We start from the raw sequence: 12657 nt of genomic DNA, 5'->3' as shown, positions 1-12657 counted from the left end.
GCTTGAAGGGTACTTTGCATTTTTTTTGTTGAAGCTAGTATAAACTTCTCATGTTGGCTTATGGCCAGCGATCCCTGTGTTTCTCTGAAGCATGGAGTGATTTGTGAAGTCACTTTAATGGCATTACCAAGTATTGTTAAAAAATTAATGGAGGTTAGGAGATTTTATTTCCCTTCCAGTAATGAAGGGGAATAGCTTTTCTGTCCTTCCAAAATCTTGGAATAGCTTAGTGTTGTGGTTGGGAAGTATTTTGGTTAATGGAGTCTCTGTGTATAAAGGAAGTGAATTTTGCCTCTGGCATTCCATAGCTGAGGTTCATAGCTGGGTTCATGCTCCAGCTTGAGTAACTTTGTCTGGTAGTTAGTACACATAGAGAAGTATTTTAATAGTTGTAGATACTTTCTTTTTCAATAAGAGTCTACTTCGTAGTTAACTAATAGGGTCACTATTAGTTCCTTCCCCCCCTCCTTAAAAATCTTGGCATGGGCTAAGTGAGTAATTCTAGTTATTTAAGTTGAGCCTCTATTGGATGGTTTGATCAGTGTCCCCACCCCTGTCCCCACCTTGCCTTAGGCCTCTCTGTGACTTTTACCAAATATATAGTAGTGCTCTGACCACAGTTGTGTAGTTGGAACACTTTAATTAAAGACCTTCAGGGCACGTGAGCATCTTCAGTACCCTTGTCTAAAAGAAAGTGTTGACTGCTGTACTTTCATCCTTTATGAATTCTTTAAAAGCATCTATTATTTTTAATTTGCAGCAGCTCTTGCCAGGTAAAAAGTTTTGGGAAACAGATGAATCCAGCAAAGATGGACCAAAAGGAATATTCCTGGGTGATCAATGGCGAGACAGTGCCTGGGGAACATCAGGTAATCTAGATCTAGCATCTGTACTGTGATTTATGCCTGTCTTAGAGCTCCTTTCCTCAGCAATTGGCAAGTCATGAATTTTACATCAGTGACATAAGCATGTCAAGCAGTGTCCTCTCCTGTAGTGTAATTGCCATTGAGGAGCTTATATGATGTAATTTATTAAAACATAATTAACACAAAATCAAATCTTCAATATTTTTTGAAGTGCTAGCCGCAGGGGAATGGTCTTATTTGAAACGACCATAATTTCAGCTGTAACGTTTTGTTCTGTACTGCTGTCAGCATACTTGGAATTAGAAAATCCACACCTGCCATTTGAAGTTCATGTTTCTTTTTCTCCCATTGCCCTTGTGTACCGTGTATGGAATGATCTATCTTTAAACGTGATTGGGACCAAATCAAGTCACTGGGCACGGACATTCTTCTGGCATACTACCCCTGAAGAGGGATGGGGAGAACTTATAGAGGTAGACACACTGACAGCAGAAAAAGTGACAGATGATAGGGAGGAAGGAGACAGAAAACCCAAACAAGTGTCGTGTATTACAGCACAACGTAAGCATGGAACCTCATGATGGCAGTGAATTATCAGAAAAGAACAAATTACATTGTTTTTAAAAAGGGCAGTAAAATCATATTTTGTTTTAGTAATACTAATAAAATATATTTTAAAAATCCTTTTACTTGTAAAGGGATAAACATTTTATCCACTCAGCTAGATAAACCAGATAAGCAAGATAAACTGTTGTATTCCTCTGCTATCCCGGATAAATGAGGAGTGTGTTCCATTTCCTTAGCTTATGTTGAATATCATACAGCGAAAGACATGATAGGAGGTTTTGGCTCAACTGACCTTGGCAAGTTTCCTGATTCCATTGGTTTATCCATGAGACGTCACTCATAATTTGTTTGAGCCTCTGGCTGCACTGTATCATGCTTGTGTATCTTTTTTGTAGATCATTCAGTTTCCCAGCCAATCATGGTGCAGAGAAGACCTGGTCAGAGTTTCCATGTGAACAGTGAGGTCAATTCTGTACTGTCCCCACGATCGGAGAGTGGGGGACTAGGCGTTAGCATGGTGGAGTATGTGTTGAGCTCATCCCCGGGCGATTCCTGTCTAAGAAAAGGAGGATTTGTAAGTTGGCTTGAGGAACTTGTTCCTATCTCTCTCTCTCTCTTTCTTTTTTCCCCTAAAGCAAAACATGCCTGTTTAGTTTCCTTAGATATTCACAGCATTAATTACAGGGTATTTTCAAACAACATTTGTTGTAAATAGAACTCAGCAAACATAGTAGGAGATGTAAACTAAACTTTTAAAAACTAAACTAATAATGTTTTCGGGGGGACACATTGATAGTCATGTGAGATGAGAACTGCAATCTCGATCACAGTTCATTGGTCTATCAGAAAACACCATTTTTACTTTAAAATAAAAACAAAAGGAGGGTGGTGAAGGAATTTAAAACATAAAGCTGATGATGGGATGTTAACAGGGAATTCCAGGTTTGAGAGCAGTGATTTGCCAATACCTGAGAAACCTTAATATAGATCAGATTATAGGGCTATTCTTGTTTTGTTAGCTACGATTTAATTATAGAATCCTCTTTGGCCCTCCTTGAACGGCTTTGTTTCTCACACCTGGCCTGTCAAGAAGTTAGGGATTCTGTTAATTCTTTCTTATGAATTTTCCGATGCTAAATTGTAGTCAAATAAGTCTCTGTGTCTATAGCCTCTTTCTTTTTAAGTCTTAAGCATTTTTCCTTGAGCATCTGTGATAGCCTTTCTCAAAACAATTTCTTTATCATTAACTTTCTATATTGAGAAGTCTTAAGATGTATTTCCATTTGAGTCTTCCTCATTTTGAATTCTGTGACTGTTGTCATATTCCAGGTCACAGATAGGAAGGCCGTGAGAGGCACTTGAATCTGTCTTCCCTCCCTTTCTCCTGTCTAAACGTGTTTTGTACTTTTTCAAAGCCATTTCTCCGAAGTCATTTCGGGCTGATACACCTGATAGTGGTCATTTAAGAGATTTTAATATAATTTTTTCTCACAAATTATATTAATAATATTATAACTTTATTTAATAGCATTTGTTGCTCAGTATTTCTTAGTGTTATACATCTTTTGCTGGGTATCAGAGGCTTGGTGCTGTTTTCCTTAATCCACGTTAAATTTTGTTAGAGAAACAGTAGTTCATTTTTGGTGCAGCTTCCTCAAGTGTCAAGTTCTTAAGTACTAGCTATTCTAAAGCTGACCTGATTGCTTTTTGGTGTTTTGACCCTGCAGAGACCTAGGTCGGGTTTAGTAGCTTGTGAATCAGATAGGAGATGGCTCCTTTTATTTGAACCTTCCCAAGGGGCTGCTTGGGAAGAACAAGATCTACCCTTTGGATGTGAGTTATTTCTCTTTTTTCACCCTATCCCCAGCTCACCTCTTTTTCTGTCCTCACTCTTTCCTCATCTTATGAGCACAGATTCCTCAGCAGAAATTAGTCTTGTGCGTCAGTAGGTTGCTAGTGTGGTGAACTGGAACCTGTGACTCTAGCTGTGAATTCTCTGTCGTGTGTGATCAGTTTCCAATTCTTGGGCACTAACCAGGAGGCGTGTGCCTGCATTACTGTGAAGCTTGTAGGAGGCAGAAAAATAGTTGGAATTAGGAGAAAGATACATGGTGGGATTGAATCATTTTGCCACTTATTTTTCTCTTTTTAAACAATCATCTCATACAGTTATTTTGATGACAAAAACTGTATCATTTGTCCTGGGAGACTGGTGATTTACCTCTATTACAAAAGAATTGTGACTAGAGGAGGTTAAGACTTCAGGCTAGATAGATGGGGTCAGAAGATTGGACTGTAACCATCAAGATTATTTACTGAACTTCTGAGGTATGCATAAAGATAAATGAAAATTTTGAGGTATGCATAAAAATAAATGAAAATTCTCCAAATTTGTGTTCCAGCTTCTTTTAGAAGGAAGATCATGGGTAATGGAATATTATCCCATAGTTTAACTTAGATTGCATCTATAGAGTGATAGAAGCAGACTGATCTAGTGACATTAAGCCACTTGTTGGCATATACAGTCTTCTGGTGTCTGGAGACCTGTGGCTCAGTGAACCAGTTATCTTTATGATCGTTATTATTATTGAGATGGAGTTTCACTCTCGTCGCCCAGGCTGGAGTGCAGTGGCATGATCTTGGCTCATTGCAACCTCCACTTCCAGGGTTCAAGCGATTCTCCTGCCTTAGCCTCCTGAGTAGCTGGGATTACAGGTGCCTGCCACCATGCCCAGCTAATTTTTGTATTTTTAGTATAGAGACAGGGTTTCACCATGTTGGCCAGGCTGGTCTCAAACTCCTGACCTCAGGTGATCTTCCCACCTTGGCCTCCCAGAGTGCTGGGATTACAAGCATGAGCCACTGCGCCCGGCCAGTGAACTGATTATCAGCTTTGTGGTTGTATCCTCTTGATTTTATACGTAACCTGGCTTTGCTCTGCCTGTTGGTCAGGATGACACCTGACCAAAGCTCTTTTTGTGGAAGCCTGGGTCACTTTGTGGTTGTCATAGTATGTATGCCTCTTCCTGAGGAAAGTGAGCCTTTTCTTTTTAAGTCTAGTCTATCATTTAAAGTGTTGAATTCAGAGAACCAGGAAGATAGGATATCGGCTTCTTGTAGATAATTGTTCTAAAGGAGGAGTGGTACTTGGTAGTATATGGGGTCAGGGCATACAGGTATTTTTACTTTTGGGGTAGCTGTATCAACATTAACTCCAGTAAGCCTCACTTTAATCCTGAGAGTTGAAAACATCATCTCTGACAGTATAGTGATTGTAGACCTCAAAGCAAGTAACTAAGAACACTGACAACAGATAATCTATACTCTAACTTTTCAGGTAAAGGTGGTTCAGAACTAAAATAAATCTCTCTGTAGTGGTTTACCATTTTCAGTGAACTTTCCTGCTTATAGCTAGATTGAAGCTGTTTAGCTCTTTGTCTAGCTTGAATTCATTTTGATTGTACAAATGGTCTCCGTTTAGTGGTTTTGGCTTCTGTGATAAGAGTACATTCTGGCTAACAAGAAGAATCTGGCAACCGTATTTTGTTCTGACCATTCACTGTAAATTTTAGGTAGTATTCTACATAGGAATCTCAAACTTCAGGAGAGCAGCTTTCAGAATAATAGAGCTCAAAATATCAGTCAAATCTTTTACTTTTCTTTTCATATCCTTTATTTTATTTATTCTTGGAGTAGAACAGTTGCCTGCCCCACAGCCCCCCATGGTTCAGGGTGGTTACAAAATGAGATGTAATTATTGTTTTTTTGAGGCCCGTGGGTGAGATTGCCATCTAAGGACCCTGCTGTCTGGAATACCAGCTGATCTTTTTCAAATAGGTGGAAGCCTAGCCAGCCACAAAGTGGATCATGATTTCTACCTTTCTGGTTTATGGTGCCCAGGGAAATGAGAAGACCACTCTAAACTTCGATTAGGGTAATGACCAACTTTAACCTCACAGAAGAAAGATTTTTAGAAAAAATATATTGGGAAGGTCTTTCTGTTTGTTCTGTAGAGAGTATCTGCTTTTTGATCTAGAGGATATGTACACATTCATAGTGTACATCTATTTGGGCCGTGAAACTTAATGACTTGTTTGTCGAGGTTTCACTGCATTTACTTTAGGTAATCAGTGCTACTACTTTACTTTCATAGGTTTTGTTTGAAAACTTCCGTACAGTGTAATGCAGATAGAAGTCAGGGGTTTGAGTTTCCAGTGGACCTTAATTCATCTGCAAAATGGGGATAATCAAAACACGACAAAGTAATTCATATGGCTATGTAGCATATGTGAAAATGCTTTGTAAACATTAAAAGTCTTACTACTCAAAGTCAGTGGGCCAACAGCATTAGCATCGTCTGGGAGCTTATCAGAAACTCAGAATCTCAGATCATACCTCAGAGCCAATGAATCAAAACCTGCATTTTGACAAGACCACCCAGATGATTTGTATGCACATTAAAGTTTGATAAGCACTGCTATCATATACATATCTCAGAAAACTCGGCTGGACAACGAGTCTAATGATTAGAGCCTTAAAAGTTTCCTGGGGGAAAAAACATAGTATGTCCAGCAGTTTTTAAGCCTTGGTGGGGAGGACTGGTGAGGGCACTGTGAAAAAGGCAATGGGGAAGAAATGTGAAAATTGGATAAAGTATTTTTTTAAAAAGACAACTGTACTTTCATGAATTTCCTTATTTAGTCCTTGGAACAACACTTTGAGGTAGATACTATTGTCTTTATTAATTTATAGATGAGAAAAATGAGTCTTTAGAGGGGAAGTGGGGGACTGAATTCAAACTTTGTTCTAATTTTAATTTTTAGCTATATTGCTTTCTACTGTGCCATACTGGCATTGTTTGTGAGTAGAAATCCTCAAAAAAGGATCAGATTTAATATGTTAAATTAAGAAGTATTTCACGTGGCTAGCAGTTTCAAACTTATAATTTTTAATATTTGAAAAAAAAATTTTTTTTTTTAAATTTTTTTGAGACAGTCTCTTTCTGTCACCTGGGCTGGAAGGCAATGGTGTGATCTTAGCTCACTGCAACTTCCACTTCCTGGGTTCAAGTGATTCTTGTGCCTCAGCCTCCCAAGTAGCTGGGACTACAGGAGTGCAGGCATCACCACAGCCAGCTAATTTATATTTGAAAATCTGAATTACCAGTAGAGCTTGGCATTGTTGTACTTTAAAGGAATTAGACATTTCAGTTATTTGGCATTTTGTGAAAATGGGTAAGTGTGTGCAGGAGAAACCAATGTTTTAGTTAACACTGTTACAGTTTTTGGACTCAGTGTGTCAAGCAGATATAAAATACTTCTTTGTAGAAAGAAGGGAGGAAAATTACTAATCCCATTAAATATGACTTCTGCTGTGTGAAACTTTCTTTTAAGATCACTGCAGTAAGAGTAGTAAATAGATTTGAAATCTTCTGATTTCATTCAGAATAGATATATTAGGAAGTATTCCCCCCTTTATGTGAGTCTTTTGAGGAAGCTGAGCCATAAGTGCATGGATTCTGACCTCAACAATATGTAGTCCTAACTCTATCTGCTTTTCTCCCAGTTCTTTGATATTTAGCAATTTCTCTGCCTTTCTGTAGGTATGGGATCTCTCAGCACCCATCTTGGTTCCACTCTTAAGATTTCAATTGGGCCAGGCCACTTGAAATTTGAGCATTTTACTGAAGTTTGTATTTGAGCACTATAGCTTTGGGTTAACATTCAGCTAAAGAAAGCCCATAATTAAAAGATTCTGTTAAGCCTTTTTCATTTATTCATTTAGCTAATAGACTTTTCCAGTACTGTATGTCCTAGATAATATGTAATAAAAAAGCAGATCACAAACTATGCCTTTCTCATGCTTATGTTGAATTTAATTACCTTGGTTCTTAGTTGTGGATACTTATCAGAGCTGTTTGAGCAGAAGCTTTTCACAACATTTGCAGGAACCTCTACATACCAATCAGATCAATCTCTGGTGCAGAGGGTGGGCTCAGCCACCTGTGAATTTGAAAAAGATTGCGTTGCTTAACCTTAATCATAGAACCACTGCTTTGTGAAAATGACAGTGCCCCTGGGAGGGCCATATTGGCTATATACTTGTATTTGAGATTTAAACCACTTAATTGGGACATTTAAGATTTTTATTCTTGATGTCGTGTATAGTGTTACATAAGAAATACCTTCCCAGTGCGTCTATTACTACTATTATATTACATTTGTGTAAAATGGCTTATCTTTATAAAACTTTTACACATGCATTATTTCATTGTTATTCATAGTAAACAAAGTCTGAGAGATTGAATAACCTGTCCAAAGTCCTGTGACCAGTAAGTGTTAACAGTTGAGATAGAATGTAGGTTCTGTGTACCCTGGTTCAGTACTTTTTTTTTTTTTTTTTTTTTTCTGAGACAGAGTCTTGCTCTGTCGCCCTGGCTGGAGTGCGGTGGTGCGATCTTGGCTCACTGCAACTTCTGCTTCTTGGGTTCAAGCGATTGTCCTGCCTCAGCCTCCCGAGTAGCTGGGATTACAGGTGTGCGCTACCACGTCTGGCTAATGTTTGTATTTTTAGTAGAGATGGAGTTTCACCATGTTGCCAGGGTGGTCTTGAACTCCTGACCTCAGATGATCCACCTGCCTCGGTCTCCCAAAGTGCTGGGATTACAGGCGTGAGCTACTGCGCCTAGCGAGTTCACTACTTTTTAAAAGACTGGGCTAGGTGTTATGGCTTACACTTGTAATCCCAGAGCTTTGGGAGACTGAGGAAGGAGGCCCATCACTTGAACCTAGGAGTTTGAATTTAGCCTGTGAAACATAGCAAGACCCCATCTCTACAAAAAATATAAAAATCAGCCAGGCATGGTATGTGCACCTGTAGTCATAGCTGCTTGGGAGGCTAAGGTGGGAGGATTGGAAAAAAAAAAAAAAAAATCACATAGCTGTGAATAGTTTATCTTAAATATTTTTCAGAAGTATAAAATTTTCATAAAACTTAACAGCCCATTTATACCTTTCCTATTGTCTCTAGGGTCTTCATGTTTTTAAGATACCATTTTAAGTATCTTGAACCTGATAACTGCTAATAATTTATTAATGAAATAAAGACAGGGTCTCACTTTGTCCCCAGACTGGAGTGCATTGGTAGTGCATATTTTGTTTTTAGCATTCACTGTAAATTTTTGGTAGTATTCCCCATAGGAATCTCAGACTTCAGGAGAGCAACTTTTAGAATAATAGGAGAGCTCAAAATATCAGTCAGGTCTTTTATTTTTATTTTCTTTTCATATCCTTTATTTTATTTATTCTTGGAGTAGAACAGGTGCCCACCCCACAGCTCACTGCAGCTTTGAACCCCTGAGCTCAAGTGGTCTTCCTGCCTCAGTCTCCTTAGTAACAAGGACTACAGGCGCATGCTACCTTGCCTAGCTAATTTTTTTTTAAACTTTTTTGTAGAAACGGCGTCTCCTCTGTGTTGCCCAGGCTTGGCTTGAACTCTGGGCCTCAACCTAGATCCTTCTGCTTCTGCCTCCCAAAGTGCTAGGATTACAGGCATGAACCACTGCATGCAGCTGATACCATCTCTTAATAGTAGACTTTTGACAGAATGGTTTCCTATTTGTGCTTTTGTTTTTACTCAGAAGTCAGACTTCTGCCACCTGTTTTTATGGAGGGCCATTGTTGATTTCTTGAGTTTTTTATTTTCTTCTTCTTTTAAGTAAACTCTCTATTGAAATATGACCTATGTTCAGAGAAGTGTACGAGCGAGCCATAAATGTTCATCTTCTTGAATTTCCTCAAAATCAAAACACCCATATAACACTTACCTAGATCAAGAATTAGAAAATTCCCTTGGGTCTCCCACCCTCTGAAAGAAGGAATCTACTATTTTGGTTAGGCATCAATAGTTTATTCAGAGTAGAAAACCAGGTATTTTGTAGGAATGGCCTGTACGATATTGGTAAAATGCAGCACATTGCAGGGAAATATTTGAAAATCTGTCCCATGGCAGTATGAACTGAGAATGTAAATTAGTGACTTAGAGTGCAACTTAGTGGTCAAGATTTCAGGCCAGGCCAGGCATGGTGGCGCATGCCTATAATCTCAGCTGCTGGGGAGGCTGAGGCAGGAGGATCACTTGAACCTGGGAGGCGGAGGTTTCAGTGAGCTGAGATCGCACCACTGCAATCCAGCCTGGGCAACAGAGCAAGATTCTGTCTTAAAAAACAACAACAACAACACAAAAGAGATTTCAGGCCATTCAGCTTATAGATGAGCTGAGCAGGTTCTCAGTAAAGCCCTTGTGAAGAGCCCCTGAGGAAAGATAATGCAGAGCATTGATTTGACTAGTGCACATCCCCTGCAACCAGCTGTCTTGCTTGTTGAAACTTCCTACTGCTGCTTTATCCTCCTTTCTTTCACCCCCTTTTTAAAAATAAATAAATAAATAAATAAATAAATAAAATTTTTTTGAGTTTTACTCTTGTTGCCTAGGCTGGAGTGCAATGGCGCAATCTCAGCTCACTCCAACCTCTGCCTCTTGGGTTCAAGCGATTGTCCTGCCTCTGCCTCTTGAGTAGCTGGGATTACAGGTGCTGCCTAATTTTTGTATTTTTAGTGGAGACAGGGTTTCACCATGTTAGCCAGGCTGGTCTCAAACTCCTGACCTCAAGTGATCCTGCCTGGCCCTTCCAAAGTGCTGGGATTACAGGTGTGAGTCCCCGTGCCTGGCCCTTTCTGTCCATTTTTGCCTACAGACCTTTTGAACTCCTTTTGAGAAATTGGAGCTGAACTGTTTCTTCTGAGCCAGTGATTTGATTTGTAGACTTATGGAAGAAGATGACTTAGGCTAGGCAGTGGGATGATTCTTGTAATATTCTTTTGCTGTTGACATTAATGGTTTCTGATTCAGGCATAGTTGTCATCTAGACCATATTACCACCCCCCGGGACTCTTACTTAATGATGATAAAGACAACAGGAAGATCATTCTTATTTTAACAGTTCAGTTTTGCAGGATTTTTTTGTTCCTTTTAATTTTCTTCATCATATTTATTGAACTTTTAGCAGCCACTGCAATCAGTGCTAGGGATATAAAAATGAATACACAGCTTTAGTCAGTTTTGCCTCTGCGGGTATGGAGGAAGCTATTGCCTTTGGATATTTTAAAAGATCTTTTTGTCTTTAGAACCCTATCATATTCCCATCTCAGCTTTGGGGAATCTCAATGTAGTGCATAATTGGCTATCGTTCAGTCCTTTTGAATCAACAACAGCCACATACTTTAAAGATTGTATTCTGAAAGGCACATCTCAATGGCCAAATCAAAGCTGTGATTTACTGTCTTGATGCCACATGAAGCTAAGTTGTATATCCTTTCTCAGTTCCTTGTCATATTTGTTCCTTTTTTATATTATCTTTTTCTGTATCACATTTGAACAGAGAATAACTTCAGAAGTAAAATGGGCTCTAAAGTAGTAGTTGAAAGGTTTAAGAATGTCAGCCTTTCTGGGCCAGTGATCTCTTAAGAGCGTCTGTTGGTTTTGCATCTACAGGCCCATCCACAGTCAGTCTATTTATAACTGAGTGTCGGCTGCTGTGTCCTCCATTGTTGATTTCTCCCCATTGACATTTGGTTTTGGTGACTGGAAATGCTTTGCAGCCACTCCGATCTTCTATTGAGTGGATCTTGCCTTGTACCAGGAACTTGAACTTGGTCCATGTGCATTTCTCTTCCTTAAACTAGGAGTCAGTGGTGGGGAAAAGCAAGGCTGTTTCCCTCTAGTTTTGCAAAAACAAAGGTTAAACCCTTAACCCTTTGATGTAAGGTTCTGCAAATCTCTTTGTACTATGTCCAGTCACTATACCAAATCTTTTCTTTTGGAAACCAAGGGTCACTATACCAAATCTTTTCTTTTGGAAACCAAGGTACATGTACTTTATATGTCCAGGGCTTAACTTGGGATGTTGGTAAGAGGAGATAGACTTAATTTCTGTAGAAGGCAGGACATAAACATGACATGTCTAGCACTAAATTCTTTTAGGCCCAGTGTTTCAAGCTTTGTAGTTTGAAACACTTGAGACAGAAATTCTCTTGTGTCAAATGCTTCAATTTAACATACTCCCACTTAAAGATCTCATGAATAATCTTTGTTACCGGTAGATGGTAGAAGATAGTTATTAGAGTACTTTTGGTGAAAGGATCTCATAGTTAGAGTTAACTTGTTTTGAGGCATTAAAAAACTTAAGGGTCATCAGAGAATTGTTGATGCATACCTGTGAGGCTTGTAGGGTAGAGCTGGGAGGTGACGCAAATTGACAGGGCGTATATCCCAAGATCAGGTACAGAATAATTGAGTTGATATGATGTCAGACCACACTTGGCTCAATATTTAGAAGTAAGGGAGGAATTTACATAGTGCATTGGAGAAGTATGAAATTCTTTTTACAGGCATAATAATTTTTTTTTCTATGCTATTAACTGTCATACCTGGGGCTTATTAAGAGTCATGCTATTATGTAGAGTTAGGTTTAGGAGTAGAGAACTTGACCAAGAGCTTCAGAGTTATGGCTGGGCTTTGGGTAGGAAGGAAAAAAAGGAAGGAAGAAAATGGGTTGATGGGACATTGGATATATAGTAAGACTGTTCTGAACTCTGTAACATAAATGTATGTCTGTCTCCCCCATTTGGCAAGACCTTCTGCAGTGTTCCTGCCTCTGTGTTGTTTGTTAATTAGATTGTAATGTGTGAAAGGGCACAACACCATCCTCTTCTGAGTAGCATCTAGTATAGTCTGGTGCCCACAACGGTTGCCCATTATTATTAGTTGATGACGATTAGTGAAGCTGAAGCTATTTTTTAAACAGGGCCCAAGGGATGCAGACAGTGATGAAAACGACAAAGGTGAAAAGAAGAACAAGGGTACGTTTGATGGAGATAAGCTAGGAGATTTGAAGGAGGAGGGTGATGTGATGGACAAGACCAATGGTTTACCAGTGCAGAATGGGATTGATGCAGACGTCAAAGATTTTAGGTTTGTATGTTTTACACTTCTGATTTTTGAATGTGGGCTATGGGGTTTTGTTTGTTTTGATTTAGTTTTACTTTGATTTTCGTTTTCTTCCCCTCCTCATGTTTTCTTTTTAAGAATCCAATCTAGTGTAGGCTATGCTACAAAGATTGTAAATTAACTGGTGAGGTGGAATTTTGTAAAAGTTGTCAATGCC

General features: G+C 39.0%; 1 protein-coding gene across 7 annotated transcripts in view; it reads left to right on the top strand.

Moving 5' to 3' along the window:
* Window positions 1–12657, top strand: part of PUM1 (pumilio RNA-binding family member 1) — a 138894-nt gene that overhangs the window by 62730 nt on the left and 63507 nt on the right. For 5 of the 7 annotated variants that reach the window (XM_011973987.1, XM_011973986.1, XM_011973989.1 and 2 more), the window contains exons 4-6: window positions 761–869; window positions 1829–2007; window positions 12298–12464. In XM_011973987.1, coding sequence (XP_011829377.1) covers window positions 761–869; window positions 1829–2007; window positions 12298–12464 — 455 coding nt within the window. The remainder of the gene's footprint in view (window positions 1–760; window positions 870–1828; window positions 2008–12297; window positions 12465–12657) is intronic. The other 2 variants (XM_011973990.1, XM_011973991.1) reach the window with 1 other exon arrangement.

This window comes from Mandrillus leucophaeus, unplaced genomic scaffold, assembly GCF_000951045.1.
Source record: "Mandrillus leucophaeus isolate KB7577 unplaced genomic scaffold, Mleu.le_1.0 Scaffold141, whole genome shotgun sequence".
In the NCBI taxonomy this organism is placed as follows: Eukaryota; Metazoa; Chordata; class Mammalia; order Primates; family Cercopithecidae; genus Mandrillus; species Mandrillus leucophaeus.
This window is presented reverse-complemented; position numbering and strand designations above follow the sequence as displayed.